At 37.0% G+C, this 22,260-nt stretch overlaps 1 protein-coding gene and 1 long non-coding RNA gene across 12 annotated transcripts in view; one reads left to right on the top strand and one right to left on the bottom strand.

The window, feature by feature from the left end:
- Nucleotides 1-2,335: 2,335 nt before the first annotated feature.
- LOC101035114 (uncharacterized) lies at nucleotides 2,336-7,984 on the bottom strand. The gene is made up of 4 exons (XR_744311.2): nucleotides 7,650-7,984; nucleotides 5,989-6,136; nucleotides 2,943-3,002; nucleotides 2,336-2,634 (listed from the first exon to the last, which is right to left on the bottom strand). It is a non-coding gene; the product is annotated as an uncharacterized LOC101035114 (long non-coding RNA).
- The window catches only part of SNCA (synuclein alpha), a 116,523-nt gene continuing 100,330 nt past the window's right edge, over nucleotides 6,068-22,260 (top strand). For 2 of the 11 annotated variants that reach the window (XM_074396443.1, XM_003924014.3), the window contains exons 1-4: nucleotides 6,068-6,145; nucleotides 8,690-8,835; nucleotides 15,779-15,820; nucleotides 21,108-21,250. In XM_074396443.1, coding sequence (XP_074252544.1) covers nucleotides 8,715-8,835; nucleotides 15,779-15,820; nucleotides 21,108-21,250 — 306 coding nt within the window. In that variant the 5' untranslated portion in view covers nucleotides 6,068-6,145; nucleotides 8,690-8,714. Of the gene's footprint in view, nucleotides 6,146-6,227; nucleotides 6,394-7,165; nucleotides 7,429-7,457; nucleotides 7,642-7,824; nucleotides 7,861-7,899; nucleotides 7,990-8,163; nucleotides 8,414-8,689; nucleotides 8,836-15,778; nucleotides 15,821-21,107; nucleotides 21,251-22,260 lie in introns of those variants that run through there. The other 9 variants (XM_074396445.1, XM_074396442.1, XM_074396440.1 and 6 more) reach the window with 9 other exon arrangements.

The raw sequence follows: 22,260 nt of genomic DNA, 5'->3' as shown, positions 1-22,260 counted from the left end.
TTTTTATTATCTGCATTTACTCGCTTTTGTTTAATGAGCATATACTATTTGTATAGCAACAGAAAATAAAAGAGAATTATATTTGTGAAGTGTCATGTCAGATTGTCCTGTCCAGTTTGAAGTCCTCTTTGACTGTTAATATACCTTGAGATGTTATTTTAGCTATATAAATGCTCCCTACAGGTTAAGAGCATAATCCAAGATGATTAAGGAGATTGAATTCTCATTTGACTGATTGTTGCCATAGACACTTACACAGAGATAAATGAAGCCATTAAACACAGATCTCTTTTACATTTGGGAAGACATGGCAAATCATCACACTGCTTTCTTTGGTGTACACAACATATTGTGAGTGTGCATGTGCTAACATTCTGTATATATCTTGATGATCTAGTACATATATGCAACTTCCTTACATGAAAATGAGCTGTACATATTTGAATAGCACTGGTGACTTTTTTACATAAATCAATTTTTCCTTTTGATGACTACATTATGTGAAGATGTTTGAATGCTGTTTTTTTGTTATGTATATACTTATAGATATATCTGTGAAACATCTAGCTAGATGTTCTGTATGAATCAGTTTTACATATGTAAATAGATATATTTCTGTACTCTAAATTTTGATAATGAAAACAAGAATTCATCATTTTATTATTCAACCATTCTTAAGCATTTAGTAGCCATTACTATAAAAAATTTCTCTTGGCCGGGCGTGGTGGCTCAAGCCTGTAATCCCAGCACTTTGGGAGGCCGAGACGGGTGGATCACGAGGTCAAGAGATCGAGACCATCCTGGTCAACATGGTGAAACCCCGTCTCTACTAAAAATACAAAAAATTAGCTGGGCATGGTGGCACATGCCTGTAATCCCAGCTACTCAGGAGGCTGAGGCAGGAGAATTGCCTGAACCCAGGAGGCGGAGGTTGCGGTAAGCCGAGATCGAGCCATTGCACTCCAGCCTGGGTAACAAGAGCGAAACTCCGTCTCAAAAAAAAAAAAAAAAAAAAATTTCTCTTTGTGGCTAATTTGATTACTTGGAGATTTTTTTTATTGTGATGGAAAAAGAAATCCTGCACAGACAACTTTAATTTCAATATTTTGATGAGGAAAATTAAGGATAATTTAAATAGAAATGATTCAGAAAAGAATCAGTGAGACTTAGCGAAGGATCATTGTGTACTATGGAGAAGCTGATTAGAGATAAACTTATTAACCATATTTAACAAATATAAAGAATTATTAGACTGAGTATACAGACAAATGTTTTACTCCTGAAAGACAAAAGAAGAAAAACTGAATTCAACCAATGTGTATAAAAGTTAAAATTAACAGCAAATTAAAAATAGATAATTAATTAAATATATGATACAATATAACATGCTACAGTCAAGTTGATGTTACAAATCTTTATTTACTTACATTGATATGTTTTGATACTAATGTGTTAAATAGCCATTAAGAAATAACTACTTCTTTGAATAATTTGCTTTCTAAATTTCTTAACAACATAAATTTCCAGCTCTACATGGAAAACCATGCTTTCAAAACGTTAGTGATGTGCTTTTTACATAGCGTTAAAAAGTTTTTTTATTCACCAAGACGGAGTCTTGCTCTTTTGCCCAGGCTGGAGTGCAGTAGCATGATCTCAGCTCACTGCAACCTCTGTCTCCCCAGTTAAGCAGTTCTCCTGCCTCAGCCTCCCAAGTAGCTGGGATTACAGGCATGCATCACCATGTATAGCTGACTTTTTTTTTATTTTTAGTAGAAACAGGGTTTCACTCTCTTGGTCAAGCTGGTCTCGAACTCCCGACTTCAGACGATTCACCCACCTTGGCCTCCCAAAGTGCTGAGAATGCGCCTGGCCTAAAAAGTTTCCTAAATGCTGCTTTAGACTCTCACATTATCTAAAAAGGAAAATCTATTAGTTTCCTGGATATTTTGGGTATCATAAGGAACATGCTTATTTGCTACATATTCTCTGTTTATAACAGTAATGTAACTTCAGTTCAAAACAATATACAAAACATTATAAGTTTCCTTGATATTTTAAAAATTACTTTATTTCCTTCCTTTCTGAATACAAATGCTGTTCAGTCTGTTGATTCTTCATTCACCTGAAACATTAGGGGCTGATTTCTAAATTGGGTTTCATTCTAAAGCCTTTCAGAGCCACTGACGCAAAGGGGCTGGCAAACCTAGAATATCGTTTGTTGTATCATTTTATTTTTTTCTCTTGGCAAATCAACATAATTCATACAGGACTATGCCACTGTCTTTTGAAATAAATCAGGTTTATGAATGTAAAAATGTTAATAAAGATAGTAAATGTTAATTCTGTCATTGTTACTGTATTTCTTCAAGCTGTGGCTGCCAACTGCTTTGAGTGATGTTATTGTTACTCACACATTAGGGAGAGAAAAGAGATGTTTGGTGGATTTTTAATTAACAATCCCTATCAATGTTCCTTGACCTTTCCCACTCTATCTCTCCACAATTTTCATCCATTGTTGGAAATTTTTTGCTTACCCATACTAAGCCAGAGTTACTGATGGGAAGGCATCAGATATGTCATGTGTGTTGCTGGTGGGATGGGAGACTGTGGAGGGTAGGTATAGGTGGAAATCTACTTCAATGAAGAAACAAAAAGCATTTCCTAGGACATCAAGAACATGGAGGCTAGATAATGACAATAGCCACTTGTACTGAGAGCCTCCACTCTGCCTGGCTCTTTGCTATGAACCACATTATTCATTCCTTCTAACAATCATACAAGACAAGTAAAATATCATTCTCATTTTTTAATGAGAAAACTAGAGATTACAGAGGTTATAGATACTTGCTCTGAGTCACTGCTAATGAGTAGCAGAACTTTGATATGTCCTTGCATTTAGGTTGTATCTAGTACATTAACTCTTAGAAGTATATTATGCTCACCAGAGTTGCAGAGTTGAGTGTATTACTTGGGTTCATTAATGTGTTTTTTTCTTTCTAATACTAAAGTCATTTGAACTTGCTAGATTTTGAAATATTTAAGTGTCTTTTTTTATCTAGCTTTAACATCTTTAATCTTAGAATCTTGCATGCCTTCATATTCTTAGGACCACAAAACCACAAGAATATTTAAAATGTTATCTAATAGAAACAATATGAAGTTGGCCATGGAGTCAAATTAGAGAATCTGAACATGATGCTTCTTCTTCATTGCTCTTCATATTTCTTCAGAGTAAACCTATTCCCCCATCTCATGCTCACCCCCTTTCCAAAATCATACACGATGTTCTCCCAACAGTATGCATTAGGCTTTCTCTACTGTACCCACTATGAAATTACAGGAGAAGCCCATTGAGATCTCACTACCTCATCTCTCTCATACGTTTACAGAAGGTGACAGGAAGGTGCAGATAGGGCGTAAGAAGCAGGTAGCTCAAGAGTCAACATTACATCACCTCTTGTGTTAACAAATATGGAATATTATCCAAAGATAATAAAGATTGCATTTTCTTCACTTAAACACATTAAATCATTCCTCTCTTTAATCACTCGTTAATGGGTAGAACCTTTATTTTCATTGTATTTTCTTCTCTCAAACACATTAAATCATTCCTCCCTTTAATCACTTGTTATTGGACAGCACCTTTATTTTCATGCCATTCTACTCCGCTGTCTTTGCTATAGCATGAGTTCACTGCATACCATACCTAAAAATTCAGTCGTTCTATGGGGATAAGCAAAGTCTAGGTTAAGCATACATTTCATAGAATGTTAATCTATAGCAAAATCAATAAATTAAATCCAGATAAAACAGTCATATTAAGGTGTGGTAAAATATTTAAATTTCACTTAGTAAAGAGAAAACCAAACATGAATATGGTAGTTATGAACAGAATGTGCATATCAGTAATGCTTCCAAGTAGGTTCTGACTTCCTATTTCTTATGAGGTGCAAGCCATTCAATTAGTTTAAAAAGAAATATGAAGTCAGAACCTAAAGATTTACTGAAGACCATGCTGTTCATCAATAATGAAAAGAAAAATTTAAAAAATATATTTATTTTAACTTCTAGTTCCCTTCTTTGTACTTGAGCAACTTTCCCTCCTTAAGAATATGGATCTAGAATATATGAAATATTACTATTAATATTATTTGCAATTAAAAGTTCATTGGATGTTTACTGTGTTCAAAGCATTTTGAGGATTGAAAGAGTTAAACATATAGTTATAATCATGACAACAAAATTAGTTTATAATTTTCTTTTTTTGTGGGTAGTGAAAAATCATCTCCCCTACTGAGGAATACCAATATAGAAAAGGCAAAACTATACATATGAATGAACTGTTTTATAATAACATAAGTTCTTCTTGATTTCCATTGTCACATCCAAATTCGAAGGCTATTTCTAACAGATCTGGGTTCTACCTTTTTCCTTCTCACATTTTACCACACCCAGTCTGTGAGGCTTCAGACAGAAACTGCTAATTCAGAGACAGTTGTGCCTTCTGTAACAGTTTCTGCTAAATTGTCTCAGCTCTGCCAGTTAAAAAAGCTAGGTGATCTCAGCCTATCACCAAAACTCTTGGAACTCAGGTTCTCTGTTTATAAAAGCTACATAAAATATAACTTATCTGCTTGTTATGACTGAATAACATAGTACATTAGTCCTTTGTCAAAAGACTAATAAATTACCATATAAAAGTGTGGGATCGTGTTAAATATTATAAGAAATGCAACTGTCCAAAAATAATTCTCTCACAATGGTCTGCTAATAAGACCTGAAATTATCTGTCATTTTATTTATCTCTTTGACTTAAAGCACCAGGTCTCAAGGAGGTCACTGTTAAACTATAAATTTATCATATGAAATAATATATTAAATAATTGTTGTAATAGTCTATTGAGGTACTAGCTGTAATGAGGCACAATGAAAAACATATACTATTAACAGTAATACAAAGAAGCAACAAAAATAATAAAAAGCAAATCACTGATTCATGCAACGACATGAATGAACCTCACAAATATTATGCTGAGTAAAAGAGGTCACACAGATATGAAACAAAGTTCATACTATGTGATTAGATTTTTATGCGGTTCTAGAACATGCACATGAAGGGTACAAGGTAACTGTCTGGAGTGATAAAATGTCCTGCATCTTCAAAATGGTGTGGGTTTCACTAAGAGATGGCTTTTTCAAAGTGACTTAAAGGGACATAACATCTGAGCATTTCACTAGGTGTAAATTATACTTCAATTTTAAATAATCATCTAATGATATTGTGGTTATTTTTAAACAGTTCCTAAATTTTGTGGATGCATACTTAATGTTTGCAGCTGAAAAGATATATGCAAAGCTTGAATTTGGTGACAAAAAAACAGGGAAGATTTGTACTGATAAAGTTAGTGGACATATGGATGAGACACGATCAGCCATGCATTGAAAAACATGTAAAAGTTGGATGATATTCACATGGGAGCCCTTCATTGTGTCTACTTTTGTGTGTTTGAAGATTTCCCATTATAAAAAGTTGAGAATAGGTCGGTCACCTGAGTTTATCCTTTCATTTACAAAAAAGAAAACTGGAAACAGAAGGAGAGCATAACTTGTTCAAGGTCTCAAAGCCAGACAGCATACTAGCTCCCAAGCCTAAGCTTTTTGCTGTGGTGGTAGGCAAACACAAAATATTAATATGAACTACTGTATTATGGAAAGTCTGCTTTTCCAAAGGGCAGACCAAGAGTTCAAGGAAGGGTTTAAGTAATAAATATCTGTGATCTTACTTTCATGCTATTTTCCACTGAACACATATGCATTATCTTCTATATGTCTGTTACGTATAATCATTTGCTTCCTGTTCCTTGTGGTTTTAAAGTTGTTTTTTATGTTTAAATTTGATTTTACTCAAATTCAGAACCAAAATGAGCGCAAGAATCAGACAAAACATTACTTTCTATAAATATAAAAACAATTTTTAAAAAAACATACAGCAAAAACGAGTTGTTGTTCCCCCCACTTTTTCAGTGCTTAACTAATCTTCCGAATCCAGGCACGGAAAGCAAAGGCTTTCTGCTGGTGGGAGGAGCTTGCTTCTCCATTCTGGTGTGATCTAGGAACAGCTGTCTTCCTTCCAGCTCTGAAAGAGGTGAAAATGTGTTAAGCGATGCAAAAATTGTCTTGAAGTTCGCGTTTGTATGTCTGTTTGTGCGTGTTGAGGGTGGGGGAGATAAAAGGGGGTGTCAGTTCTGAGGGCAACGAGAATCAGAAGTCAGAAAGATGAGTGGTTTGTAGCATCCTCCTTTCAGAAGGGGCTGAAGAAGAAATGGATATGATGGTCGGGTAGGGTAAATCACGCTGGATTTGCCTCCTAGACCACGCACTTGGGCCTGCAAAGTAAGTCTCATTTCCAGAGCGAAAAGCCTTGGAACTGCTTGTTTTAGACGGCCGGGGAATATTTATTCCTTGTTCCACTGATGGGAAAATCAGCGTCTGGCAGGCGCTGATTGGTGGAAAGGAAAATGGTGATAGTGGGGTGGGAAGAGGATTTGCTGAACCTCCTCCTGCCTCCTTAACCTGTAACTCTTCCTTAGTAGTCTCCGCTTCACCTGCGGGACCCTTTCGGGCTCGTCCTAGATTAAGAGCAAACGGAAATCTTGGTGATATTTGAACTAAAGCTACCCTTAACGATGTACCGGGAGACGGTGATTAAATTTCAGCGATGCGAGGGCGAAGTGCTCTCGGCGGTGCCGTGTGAGCAGCCTCCGTGCGCTGTCTGTTTCCTCCAGCAGCCCCCCAAAGGATAGGTTCTGCTCTAGGTGGTCGACCCTCAGGCCCCCGACTCTCCCAGGTCGACTCTGACGCGGGGCAGGGGATGGTCCCCGGGAGGACCTGGGGGAAAGGCGGGGACAGGAAGGGAGGGGAATGGGAAAGAAGGAGAGGCATCAGCCCAAACCCAACCCCTCGCGAGCGCCAAAACAGTGCCCGTGACCCTGAACTTGAGGTGAGGCGCGAAGGCACCCCCACTTTCCCGCCTTGCGCGGTCATGCAGGCGGCTGGAGCTGATGGTTGACCTGCGCCCCCTGCCCTATCCCCATTAGAGAAAGGGAACGAAGCGCACGCGGCAGGGAAACCGCTAGCGCCGGGAGAGGGCGGGGAGAGGCGCTGACAAATCAGCGCTGGGGGCGGAGAGGAGAGGAGAAGCAGGAGGAGGACGAGGCGGAGGACGACAGCTTCGACCAGAAGGGGCCTGAGAGAGGGGGCGAGCGACCGAGCGCCGCGACGCGGGAGTGAGGTGCGTGCGGGCTGCAGCGCAGACCCCGGCCCGGCCCCGCCGAGAGCGTCCTGGGCGCGCCCTCCCGCCTTCCCTTCAAGCCTCCCTTTCTCTTCATCCTCCTGAGCGAGGGACTGGGAGTGGCCATTCGACGACAGGTTAGCGGGTTTGCCTCCCACGCCCCCAGCCTCGCGTCGCGGAGTTGACAGCGGCCTCCTCTGGGGACCGTCCCCCTCCCGGTGCCGCCTCCGCCTTTCCTGTGCTCTCCTTTCCCTCCCTCTTCCCTATTCAATATTATTTGGGAATTGTTTAAAAATTTTTTTAAGGGAGGTGGGGAGGAATTGGAGTTGTGGAGAAGCAGAGGGACTCTGGTAAGTACCTGTGGATCTAAACGTGTGTCTTTGGAAATCCCGGAGAACGCCGGGTTGGAGAGAAGTGGTCGTGGGCGTCGGGAGGGGGTGGTGCTGCGGTGAGGACGCTGTGCCAGATCTTTGGGCGGTGAGTGCTTGCCCTTCGGGGAGCCTAAGGAAAGAGACTGGACCTGGCTTTCCTCCTGCTTCCGCTATTTCCTTCTCCTCAAGAGCTGAGAGGTCAGGCGCACTCCAGGATCCGCTTTTCCCCGGGAAACGCAAGGATGCTCCATGGAGCCTGAGCATTCAACTTTTGTTTCTCTCTTAGCTGAAATTCCTCTGCCCGGTCTCTCGGTTTTTCTCTGTAAAGTAAGCAAGCTGCGTTTGGCAAATAATGAAATGAAAGTGCAGGGAGGCCAAGTCAACAGGTGGTAAAGGGTTAACAAGTGCAGGCGCGCGGTCCGCTAGGGTGGAGGCTGAGAACGCCTCCTCAGGTGGCTGGCGCGGGCCTGGAGACCGCCGCCGGGTGTGAGCGGCGCCTGCTCTGGGTAGATAGCTGAGGGCGGGGGATGGATGTTCTTGTGGATTAGAACCAGAGTCCCTGGGCTCGCTGTTTGCCCCAGATTCAACCACACCCAGTGAGTAGTTAGTACTCTTCCCCAAGCCTCTCCATCGTCAACCCGGTAGCCTTATTCTGGGATTCACGTTAAGGATGACCCTGACCGTAAGCTGGAGAGCTTCCATGCTTCTAACTCATACTGCTACCCTTTAGACCCCGGCAAGTTGAAAAACGGTGAATCTTTTCTTGCAACTCCACTTCTGAAATGCAGTAATAACAACTCAGAGGATTCATCTTAATCCATGGTTAGATGGCCAGACTTTTACTAGCCAAGATGGATGGGAGATGCTAAATTTTTAATGCCAGAGCTAAAAATGTCTGCTTTGTCCAATGGTTAAATGAGTGTACACTTAAAAGAGTCTCACACTTTGGAGGGTTCCTAGTGATTTTTCAGTGTCTTTGTTTTTTCCTCAAAAAGTTCTCATTCAAAGTATATTTTATGTTCTCCAGTGTGGTGCAAAGGAATTCATTAGCCATGGATGTATTCATGAAAGGACTTTCAAAGGCCAAGGAGGGAGTCGTGGCTGCTGCTGAGAAAACCAAACAGGGTGTGGCAGAAGCAGCAGGAAAGACAAAAGAGGGGGTCCTCTATGTAGGTAGGTAAACCCCAGATGTCACTTTGGTGTTTGTTCATGACTGATGGATCAGGATAATCAGTACTCTAAATGCTGGTGGTTCTCTCTCTTGATTCATTTTTGCATCATTGCCTGTCAAAAGGGTGGACTGAGTCAGAGGTGTGTGTAGGTAGGTGAATGTGAATGTGTGTATTTGAGCTAATAGTTAAAAAATGTGTCTGTTTGCTTTTCCAGATTTTTAATTTTCCTCTAATATTGAGAACTTTTTAAAAATGAATATTTCTCTGCCTACATGACTGCATTTCAGAGAACAGTTTTAAAAACTTGTAGTCTTTTAAAAAATAATAATACTCTTAAGCATCAAAATGATTCATGGGTCTTTGATATTTTACCATCATAAATAATGTTTGTCGATTTTAATCCATTCTGGTTTTTAAAATATGACTTTGATATGTCCCTGTGATGTGTATAAAGAGACCTATTTGTGGCCCTAAAATGGAAATAATAGATTAGTCTTTGGTAAAGTTACTTCATGTGATCATTGGGTCTCTGAACACTGAGGACAGAGAAGAGTGCTTGAGGGCTGCTGCTAATATCTCAGAAACATTTATGTAGTTCATCCATCAAATGACACACACACTAGAAGAATAAATAAAATTGATGCTTATTACTTACTTTCCTAAAGTCCCACCTTGGGGTATATATTCAGACTCTGACTCTCTTTTCTGTATGTTGAACTGTGTTAAATTGAGTGTTATTTTACAAACCACTTCAAATTCCTTGGAAAGGAATAGACACACACACTCATCCACAGGCATAGATACACACACACACATGCACATACTCAACATAGACACATTGCCTATTCTTCCTCTCTTCTTTCTCCTCTGAGCTTTTTCACCTTCTCTGGTGGCAACTATAGCAGTAAGAGTCACAGGATGAACAGTCAGATGGAGGATGAGCATATTGGGTTGCATAGCTGAAACACGTGCTCCATCTATGCCTGAAAAGAGGAAGAAATCTACACTGCCTCTTCAAGATAGATCAGTGGGGGTAATTTTATACTTGTAATGATTTATATGAATGCCTCTCATCAAAGTTCACAGCAGATACATATAATTTAGTTTTTTAGTTTTTAGAATCAGGATCTTGCTGTGTCACCCAGGCTGGAGTGCAGTGATGCTATCATAGCTCACTGCAACCTTGAACTCCTAGGCTCAAGTGATGCTCCCACCTCAGCCTCCTGAGTAGCTAGGATTATAGGCATATGCCACTGTCCCATTATTTAGACAAATCTCCAGTTAAATTACTTTTTTCTACCTTAAAACATATTTTTAGAAAGTCATTAGAATAGTGTTACAAGAGGAAAAAATTGATGAGTTAATTTTAAATTTTTATGAGGTGTGAATTTTACCTTTTTAGATGGAATTTGGAATACTGATTCAGTAACATGCAGTTTTTCAGTATCTTTCCATTTGTCCTCAGATTTCCAAGTTCTGCAAGTACAAGTTTCTTTGACTTCAGTTATTTTGTAACTGTTCATTGAAATCATTTCAACGTCTCTTGTGGTATTTAACATGTAGCACTTTCTATAAATTATTTATCGGTTGCATTCTGAGGTCTAACTGAAAGTTGAACTTATACACAGAATTTAAGATGAAAAATGACCATGTGGAGACACAATAGTATATCCAGGGGTTGGCAACATTTTTTGGTAAGGAAGCAGATAGCACATGTTTTAAGCCATGAGATCTGTGTCTTGGTTAGGTGCAGTGCTCTAATCCCAGCACTTTGAGAGCCCAAGGCCGATGGATCACTTGAGCCCAGAGGTTAGAGACCAGCCTGGACAACATGGTAAAATCCTGTGTCTACAAACAATGCAAAAATTAGCCAGGTGTGGTAGCATGCACTTGTATTTCCAGCTACCCAGGAGGCTGAGGTGGGAGGATGGCTTGAGTCATACAGCTCACTGCAGAGGTTGCAGTAAGCTGAGATTGAACCACTGTACCCCAGCTTGGGTGGCAGAGTGAGACCTTGTCTCAACAAACAAATAAGCAAACAAAAAACAACTATATCTCAATTCTGCTGTTGAAGTGTGAAAGTAGTCATAAACAGTAACTGTGTGGCTATGTTCCAATAAAACTTCATTTTTCAAGACAGGTGGTAGGCTGGAATTGTCTTGTAGGTTGTAGTTTGCTGACTACTGATAGAATGTAAAGAACATGCACTTGTCACACAAACCAAAGTTTCAGTCGAGGCTACATCATTTATTACCTTTAGGGTCTTGAGGAAGTTATTTAACATCCCTGAGTATCACTTCCCTGATTAGTAAAAATATGTTTTACAAAATGGCAACTACCTTGCTATTTTTGTGAGAATGTCATAAGACAGGACATATGAATAATTGAGCACACTGTTATATATAGGAGCCATGGTTATTGCTATCAAATAAACTATCCAATGAAATACTTACTTTGCCAACATGCTTTCTATTTATCTTTTTGTCCTTCATTATATAACTAGTTTGAAAGATTGGAAGTGACCAAAGACCATTTTATAAATTCACTTACCGCCGCAGGTGTTTGTTTGGTAGAAGCCTCATAAGAAAAGTAATCTCATTCCTTTATAAGAACATACTTTAGGCCGGGCGCGGTGGCTCAAGCTTGTAATCCCAGCACTTTGGGAGGCCGAGGCGGGTGGATCACGAGGTCAAGAGATCGAGACCATCCTGGTCAACATGGTGAAACCCCGTCTCTACTAAAAATACAAAAAAATTAGCTGGGCATGGTGGCGCGTGCCTGTAATCCCAGCTACTCAGGAGGCTGAGGCCGGAGAATTGCCTGAACCCAGGAGGCGGAGGTTGCGGTGAGCCGAGATCGCGCCATTGCACTCCAGCCTGGGTAACAAGAGCGAAACTCCGTCTCGGGGGAAAAAAAAAAAAAAAAAAAAAAAAAAAGAACATACTTTAACAACTACTTTTTAAATCATCGTACACAAATTTTCAGTCAACATACTTCAATTTAATAGACAAAAATTTCTCCAAATGACCCAGAAATTATTAATTAGATTTAAATTCAAAACCAGAAAGATGTAATTATGTTTCTATAATGCTAAGTAATATACATGCAAGAAGTACGAGAAAATGATGATCTTTGAGTCTCTTTCAATGCCACTCTGCTCAATAAGCAGCAGAAGCCATCAGTGTGATTGATGGCAAATTCTCAAGTTAAAATGTGCTTCACCTCACCAAGTTGACAAAGTCAACATAACATGCGCAGCTGGGATAGCTGGGTCCTCAAACTCCCAGATATTACTTCTGACCTTTTTCTCCCCTCTGTGCTCTTTTGAGATTGGGAAGTCAAGATAGGGTGGGTGTGGGACACCTCCACTCAGGGAAGCCATTAGCTGTGATGTCCCTGCAGCATTTATATCTTGCTAGTCACGTAACCACTTGGTACCCATTTTGTAGCTGTATGGTATCAGTTACAGATTACTCATAAATAAAAGGCTAATCATCAATTACAGATTACTAGCAAATAATTATGACCTCAAACAACAGCTTATTGGTTTGATACATAGTAGTCTTATAAGGACTCTTATTTATCTCTTTTTTTAAAGGTATATATGTATCTTTATTTGGGGTTACACTACAAAAATATATAATATGTTGCATGTTTATAAAAATTAAGTATAATTTCTAATGGTGTTGTTTAGTGACAACCTTTTTTCTATGTAAAGTTTGTTGTTAGGGTATACAACATGATGTTATGGGATACATTAGATACTAAAAAATTACTATATTGAAATAAATTAATATATTCATAATCTCTCATAGTTACCTTTTTTGTTGTTTGTTTTTGTGGCAAGGGCAGCTAAAATCTATTTACTTAGCATGTGTTTTACATTTAACAGAATTGTCAAATATAGTACAATTTTATCACCGATAGTCCTTGTACATTAGATCTATACACTTATTCATCCTACATATTTGCTACTGCTTGGATCCTCTGTCCTATGTCTTTCTATTTTCTACTCATTTTTCCACCCCATTAACCCTGTTTTTTACTTTATCTCTGTATATTTAAATTTTGTTTCAAGCTTCAACATATATGTGAGATAATGTAACATTTTTCTGTATTTGGCTTATTTCTTATAGCATAATGTTGCTTGGGTTCATCCATGTTGTAAATGGTAGGATCTTGTTCTTTTTAGGGCTGACAGATATTCCATTGTATCTATGTACCACAGTCTTTTTATCAACCTATCTATCAGTAAATACTTTAGTTGTGGCTGTTTTCTTTTTTAGAGACAGGTTCTTGCTGTCGCCCCGGCTGCAATGGAGTGGTGAGATCATAGCTTATTGCACTTTCAAACTTCTGAGCTCAAGAGCTCCTCCTGCCTCAGCCTCCCAAGTAGCTGGGGCTACAGGCATGCCACACCATGCCTGGCTAATTTTTAATTTTTTGTAGAGATAGCATCTCACTCTGTTTCCCAGGTCTCAAACTGCTAATCCAAATTGAAAACAGAATATGACAATTCTGTAAAATGTAAAACACATGCCTACTCCATAAAGGAAGTTATGCAATGAGAAGACAAGCACTGCTTAAATTACTCTTGATAAGTTTTTTACAAAGAAATAAAGAAATAGAACACTTTAATTTTTAATGTTTTAAATTATAGTATGCTAAATAAATATGCTAAATGAATATTAGTTTTGGTATTTTTAAAATTCCTCATATATTTATAAGTGATCATCCTGCGTTAGCCTCCCAAAGCACTGGGATTACAAGCAAAGCCACCATGTTGGGCCATTGGGAGTACACATAATGGCCCAAAATGGTGAGCCATCTTTTCATGTGGATCTGTGCCCAGGAGAGGAATTTCTGGGTCATATGCTACTCTCTTTTTAATTTTTCTTTCATTTTTAGTGGAGATGTAATAATTGCATATATTTGTGGGATTCAGAATTATATTTTCATACATGTATACAATGTGTGATGATCAAATCAGGGTAATTAACATATCCATCACCTAAAACATTTACCATTCCTTTGTGGTGAGAACATTAAAAATTCTCTGTTCTCGATTTCTGAACATACACAATAAACTATTGTTAAGTATATCACCCTACGATACCATAGAACACTAGAACTTAGTCCTCATATTTGGCTGCAATTTTGTATTCCTTAACCAACCTTGCCATATCCTCCCCTCCCTCTTACCCTTGGTCAGCCTCTAATAATCCTAATTCTACTCTCTGCTTCTGTCTCATTGTCTTTGATTCAGAATACATTTCATGATTTAACCAAAGGTCAAATTCTTAGGTGCTGCTGAGGCAGAGAAGAAAGACCGCAGACCAGCTGTTAGACAGTTCTTACTACTAGTCATTTTTAAGGCAATATGGGGTGCAGAGGGTGAGAGACAGAAATTGAGACATATTCTCTTAAATACCAGCTGTTCTCACTCTGCCTAGGTCCAGCACACACAAATTCCAGTTACCATGGTTAGTTAAATAACTCCACCCACTAGCAATACAATTTAGATTTTCTTATCATAGTATACTAGCTGAGAGTAATTGCATAAAGTGCAAATTTTGCTGCTAAATCTTCAGGCTTCAAATCATTACATAAATAACAGGAACCCACTATAATCGGTGACAAAACCACAGCACTTCTTTCAAAGCTTTTTGGTGATTGGTCGCTTTTCTGTTATGCAGTTCATACAGGCAGCATTGCCCATAGTTGTGTGGCCACTTTGTTTCCCAGTGCTGAGCCCATATGATGTTTCAAAAAATGGGCAATCAAAAGGGGAAACTGACCAACAAAGATGAAAGCGCAGCAAAGAAATTAAGTGAGACATGCTGGAAGTCAAATTTGAATCAAACATGAGTTGATTTATATAAGAAGTAGTCACCCCTGAGGATGTTGTCAGTGCTGTAATTCGGGAGACTCTAGCTAGGCAGTCAGAGGAATGTATTGAAGGTGAAGGTTATCAATATAAATGGGGAAAGAGGTGATGAAGAATGAAAGTGTCCCAGAGGAAGTGATGCTGAAAAATACACCTTATGTTAAATACACTGTAAGAAATATATCATGACATTAAAGTGCAAATGGTACCATTTTGTAAACTGATCCAAAGTTTAAAAGGAGTAGGACAATTCTGTAAAACATAAAAATCATGCCTATTCCATATACAAATTACACAGTGAGTTACACTGAAAAATCCAACATTAGAGAGGATATAAATAAAATTGTTAACAAGCGTAGCTTCAATAATATACATAATGATTATTTGTATACAAGTTTAGTAATGGTCAAGGTTTGGAGGACATTCTTATCTTGTATAGAGACTCTAGTTTGAATGTGCTTATAACCTGTTATTACATATGTAATGTTGGATAAATTACTTAACTAGCATTTTTTATTTCATCAAATGGGCACAATATACCTATTCTAAATGGATATTATGAAGATTAAATAAGATGATATGTAAAAATGCCTTTTACATAATGGGTGTTCAGCACATGGTAAAGCCTTCTCTCCCTCCCTCTTTTGTTTCATGGGTTGACTAATCTTAATCTATCTCTTGTGCTGTACTTTTAAAGCTTCTACAGTTCTGAATCCAAAATCATCTTCTCACTGAGCCCCAGTGTTATCTCATTTTTTTTCCCTCCTCTCTAAGTTGATATGTGATGTGGGAACAAAGAGGATAAAATCATTATTTTGAGCTAAAATCTTAGTTGGAGAGGACCTCCTGTTAGCTTGGCTTTCTTCTATTTATCGTAATGGTTACTGGAGTTCCTTCTTTTAGTTTTAGGATATATAGGTATATTTTTCCCTGAAGATGTAATTATATATAGACTTCCAAAGATTGAGATTTTTAAATTAGGTTGTACTGAAAACTAGCGAATCAGCAATTTAAGGCCAGTTTGAGACTTATGTCTTGAATTTGTGTGTTTTTGTAGGCTCCAAAACCAAGGAGGGAGTGGTGCATGGTGTGGCAACAGGTAAGCTCCATTGGGCTTATATCCAAAGATGATATTTAAACTATCTAGTGATTAATGTGGCCCAGTAATGAACACTCAGAATGAAATTGTAAAACAAATATTGAGCATTCTAAGAGCATATCAGTCTTATTTAAACTGAAGTCTTTAGGAAGTATTTTTAAATAGGTAAATATTGATTATAAATAAATAAAAAATATACTTACTTGCCAAGAATAATGATGGCTTTGAATTGATACTCTATGTTTAATTTATAGTAACTGGGCATTTAAATATTCTGACTCAAAATGGATTGACAAACTGCTGACAAAATGTGAATATTGCCATTATTTTTTTATAAAAGAGTAAAATTTCTGTTGATTACTATAAAATGTTTTGATCTTCAACTATACTGATTATAATATTCCTTTGATAATTCAGAGTACATTTCAGGAAGCATCACTGGACAGTCAGTAGATTATTATATTTATATTTGTATTATTATAGTATAGCTATTTGTACAAATACTATTGTGCAATTACTTATTATATTTCTGATTATGTTATTTATTTGGCCTAAATTTACCAAGAATTTGAATAAGTCAATAAGATTTACAATCAAGAAATACGAAAAATGATGATTATCATCATAAGATGATGAGGAAGATGAGGGTGAGAGTGCCAGAAATAGAAAAATCAAAAAATCAAAGAGCCAAATTAATAAACTAAAAGCTCACAGATGCTGTAATTAAGTTTCCTGTTGCAAGTACTCCATATTTCCTGGCAGGTGTGGTAAAAGAAAAGATATAATCAGAAATATAATTTATATGATCAGAAAGCATTAAGTACAATAGCGCCTATAAAAATAAAATGTTCCTATTACTAAATTATAAAATGGAAACGGGAAAAATGATACGGGAATCTTAAAACAGTGTTGTGGTTAGGACTAAAAACACAGGAGTCAGATATTCTTGGTTCAACTTCCTGCTTATTCCTTACCATCTGTGTTTTTTTGTGCAAGATTCTTCACCTCTGTGTGATTTAGCTTCCTCGCCTATAAAATAATTCAATGAATTTTCTTGCACAACATTTTTACAACTAGTGGAGAAAAATATTTCTTTAAATGAATACTTTTGATTTAAAAACGAGAGTGTAAAAATAAAACAGACTCCTTTGAAACTGGTTCTGTTAGAAGCTAATTATGCCCCTTTAATGGGCTCTGTTGAAATCCAACAGAAACTGGGCAAGTAAATGAACTGTGTTGCCTTGTAGGGACCTCCTATAAATATGATACTGTGAAGCACAATTATAATAAGAACTAGATAGCAGAGAGTTGGAGATTCTGCTATCTGAAGAGGGTTAGTCTCTAGTTTAACGGTGTTCCATTTAGTAGTTGAGGAAGAACCCATGAGGTTTAGAAAGCAGACAAGCATGTGCCATGTTTTGGAGTCAGTGGTAAAAATTAAAGAACCCAAATATTACTGTCACCTAATGATCTAATGGAGACAGTGGAGATGGGCTGCATTAGTCTTCTCCAGATTGCCAAAATGTAAACACATATCTCTCTCTCTCTGTGTGTGTGTGTGTGTGTGTGTGTGTGTGTGTGTGAAAGAGAAAGAGAGAGACTGAAGTTTGTACAAGTAGACAACATTTTATAAAATGTTTTCTGAAGGACACAAACTTAAGTTTCCAACACGGTACAATGTTGGGAGACTTTACATGCTTTATTTTCTCTTCAGTATATTAAGGAAGCTGAGATGTCTTACAGTAAAGAAATTTGCATTACATAGTTTAAATCAGGACTCTTCAAACTTTTTGATTATTTAAACATTTCTTCATTAGATACTAGGGTTGAATGAAACTAATGTTTCACAGAAAACCATGGAAAATGTTGCTAAGCAGTAAGGACATGGTGATTTCAGCATGGGCCACGTTTACAGCCGTCACACCTGTGAACACCCTGGCAGTAGTGAATTACCAAAAATGCTGTCATAACTACTATGGCTATGAGAAATACATTGGGATAAATCAGCAGATAAATGAATTAATTTTTTGAGTAGGATTACTTAATATAAAATTCTTCAGTCTAATTATGAAAAGAAAGATAATTACTTCAATGGTTAGAGAAAGGGAGAATAATTTGCATATTATGCCTGATGTAAATGTTTATTATGGGTAACATTAAGTGCTGTTATTTGTTTTTAGAACTACCACATAGTACCTAATATTATCTAATATTAAAGAAATGAAAGAAATAATTTCCCTCAAATTCATCCCATTAGCATTTTTTTGTCATTGTTGTTTTTGCAGAAATACAGATTTCAGTAAATGAACTGGGAGCTTTCTACCTACAAAGTTCAAGGAAAATAAATTCTCCTCATTAGATAATATAAATGTAAAATTCACCAACTTAAATCCTGGCAATTTGATCTCAGGAAATTATTTCAGTTATCAACTTAATGCATCATATTATAGAAATATAAAAAATGTATTTAATTAAACTTACTGAATGACATGTTTTTGAATGTATTTTAAAAATAAACTATGATATAAAGTTACTTCTTTTTCATACAAGTATGGTATAAAGAAATTTCTAACACTGGAGATTTTCTGAAGGTTTTGATTCTTCATACATTAATTACATACAATTTATTCATACAATTTATTACATCATAATGAACAAAACTAATTTTCAACACGTTATGATTTAAATTTCTTTAGTCAATTATTTTAAATTATTTTGTTTGAATCTATCATTTGTATAACAATTCAAAACTATAATTTTGTTTAATGTCAAAGGTTAGATTTTACCATATCTATTCTGAAAGTTGGTATCACATTTTCTTTTTGGAAATGTATTTTTAACTTAGCTGAAGTGAAATATAACCCTATTATTTATATTAATACAGACATTAGAGATAGATGCTAAATTCATCTTAGTATATTCTAAATTATTATCTGCTATGAAATAATATAAAGAAAAATAAAGCAGAATCCCTGATTTCAAAAAACTCAATTGCTGAAAATAGATACTATTTATTAGACCCAAAATGTACTAATATGAATGTGTCTTTTTTCCTTCTGTTTTGTCACCCTTTGTTTGGAATGTCAATGAGCAGAGAAATAGTGTAAAAGGCCTTAAGGGGGAAAAATAAAGGTTCAAGGTCAGTGGAGACCCTACTAGAGAAATCAGTTCTACAGAAATGTTTTTAAATGTGTCGATTATTACTACCTGTACACCCTGTCATTTTGTAATGTAACTATTTTATTTATAATTACAATAATAAAACAGTGAAATTATAACAATGTGCAGAGTATATTTCACTGTGCAGTGTATTACATTAAAACTAGATTAAAATTTTTACATATATAAAAGGTTATGCAGATATTCTAAAATTTGTGGCTGAATCTGTAAAAATATCAAAACCTATCTTTAACTTGCTTTGAGATTTTAACAAAATATTCGTTTTAAGCAAAATTTTCAATTCACGTCGTTGAAAAGGCAAAGAATGACAACTTGAAACACGTAATTGACTATTTTTAAAGGATCAACATTTTAGAAATGTTTTAAAACATAAATTTTCAGTACAGCTTTTCACTGGCATTTAAATCGAACTTTGAATTGTAAATTCAATTTACAATTTTACAAATTTAATCTTAAGGAGACATCAGCCATATCCTCAGAAGTGGCACAGAGTTAATAGGTAGTTGTACAAAATTCCAGCCTAAAAGGCAAAGAGCAACACTGCTGTGGACCCTTTCTGGTCTTGGGCTGCGTGGCTATGTCAGGCTTCCCCCCACTGCCTGAATTAAAGAGAAAGCCTCTTGTCCTTACAGACCTTTAGCTTCTATGACGTATGTAACGTATTTGAAAACAAATTGTTTTGTCCACACCATTTAACTATGGGCATCTTCAACTGGAGAGATGAAACCTATACAGTAATCATGTGAATAGCACTAAACAGCTGACATGGTGTAACTCCTCTCAGACTGAGGCTTACCTGGGGAGTACAAAGCATATCAAGAAAATGTGCCTTCATTTTTTTAGATGAGCACCTAAGGAAGAATACAACTAACCTGTCCCCATCCTCCACTTGCCTCCACTGTTCTACTCTTTGCTTCTATGATATCAACTCTTTTTTTTTCTTTAGATTCCACATGAGAGATCATGTGGTGTTTGCCTTTCTGTTTCTGGCTTATTTCACTGAACAAGAGAATTTGTGATATGAAATTAAATTTCTGCTTATAAACCCAATTCAAATTATTTACATTGTCTTCTCAAACATATTAACTTTCTAAAATAAATCTACTGAATGGCCATATCACATTTTCTTTTGTGAAAAGAAATCGTTAGGGTGCTCAGTTGCCTCTTCATTTTCATACTATCTAGCTCCTTTGCTCTTATTAAATTACTGCAAATTTTGCTTTTTAAGAACACTTCTGTTTCACTACCTGAAGTTCTATAAAAAGATCCAAGTTCCTTCATAGCCATCTCTTATGCTATTAATCATACATATGTGATAATACCATGTCTGAACACATAAATAAGTATGGGCTGGGTGCAGTGGGTCATGCCTATAATCCCAGCACTTTGGGAGGCTGAGATGGGTGGATCACCTGAGGTCAGGAGTTTGAGACCTGCCTGGCCAACATGGTGAAATGATGTATCTACTAAAAACAAAAATATTTTTAAAAATTAGCCAGATGTGGTGGTGGGCACCTGTAAACCCAGCTACCCAGGAGACTGAGGCAGGAGAATCGCTTGAACTTGAAGGGCAGAAGTTGCAGTGAGCCAAGGTTATGTCATTGCACTCCAGCCTGGGCAACAAGAGTGAAACTTCGTCTCAAAAAAAAATAATAAAAAAACTCAGAAGTATGTATTGTGCTGCTTAGAAGGTGTGATGGAAATAAACTTGCTGGGTGAGATCAAAGGATTGACACTGAATTGAAATAAAGAAATATTCATGCTAAGTCTGGTTTAACTATAACTGCACATGTAAGCATTGCTTTCTCTAAACTTTCCTTAGTATAAACCAAATCCAAATCACTCATGGCTTTACATTCCTGATCCTTAAACCTGAAGCACTTTTAATACCGCATAGTTATAGTAAAAATATCTTAGCCAAGATTCAATGTTTGGTTGAACCACATTGACTTGGAAATCTTAGTTACTGTTTCTTCTGACCCCTCAGTTGTCTTTGGCATGTGTAAATACAAGTGTATAGAAGTTGATGGCTAGTGGAAGTGGAATGATTTTAAGTCACTGTTACTCTACCACCCTTTAATCTGTTGTTGTTCTTGATTTGTACCAGTGGCTGAGAAGACCAAAGAGCAAGTAACAAATGTCGGAGGAGCGGTGGTGACGGGTGTGACAGCAGTAGCCCAGAAGACGGTGGAGGGAGCAGGGAACATTGCAGCAGCCACCGGCTTTGTCAAAAAGGACCACTTGGGCAAGGTATGGCTGTGCACACTTTGTGTTACATTTACAAGCTGGTGAGATCATGGTTCCTTTTCATGTGAGGCCTGGAGGCAGGAACAAGATGCTTACTGTGGGAAATGGCTACCTGACCCTCCCCTTGTGAAAAAGTGCTACCTTTACATAGGTCTTGTTTTCTTCAGGCATTAACCCAGATAAATGCCATGAAAATGGTACAATTATGATTTTTTCAATTTCTGGAAGAAAGCTAATGAAACAAACAATTTATTAAAATGCCAAAGGAACAGTGTGACATTTCAGAAAGAATGAGGGCTTTCATGTTAACTGTAAGTCTTGGAATTTCTCTTCACTGGAATAACAAATCTCTTTGTGCCTAATTTCTTAATTTTCAAAATAGAGTTCTTTTACTTGATTTCTTTATAGTGACATCATCTCTTATTAAATGGCATATTTGCATATTACATAACAGTTCATTACCAAATACATGTTTGTGGGAACTGAGAGACTTAAAATACATACCAATCAGAGATCATACTTTTGAGGTAAGTTAAAATTCTGAGAAGAATTTTGACTGAATTTTTTTGACAAATATGGGACACAAATAAGATTGTACGAAAGATAATATAACTTTCATTTTAAATATGGAACTAATACAATATGAGGTGTCAATGATTAAATTTTACAAATGTCACCACTACAACAGCAAAATAATTTTTGCTTTTTCCCTGCCACAATGGCCTCCTTGCTATTTCTTGAACAAATCAAGCATACCCTCATCCTGACACATTTTTGAGGAGGCCTGCTCTAACCTATGTGAAATGGGTACCCTCCTCACCTCTGGTGTGCCCAGGCTCCCTAGTCTTTTTTTCTTTCTTTCTTTCTTTTTGCCAAAGTGTTCATCACCTTTAAATACAGTAAATAATATGCTTACTTTAATGTATGTTGTTTATTTTATTTTTCCCTTATAGAATGTAGGCACCATGAGAGTGAAATATATTTACATTTTTCACTGATAGTTCACAAGTGTC

Source organism: Saimiri boliviensis, chromosome 3, assembly GCF_048565385.1.
Source record: "Saimiri boliviensis isolate mSaiBol1 chromosome 3, mSaiBol1.pri, whole genome shotgun sequence".
Lineage (NCBI taxonomy): Eukaryota > Metazoa > Chordata > Mammalia > Primates > Cebidae > Saimiri > Saimiri boliviensis.
The sequence above is the reverse complement of the archived record's forward strand: the minus strand, read 5'-3'. Positions and strand labels throughout refer to the sequence as shown.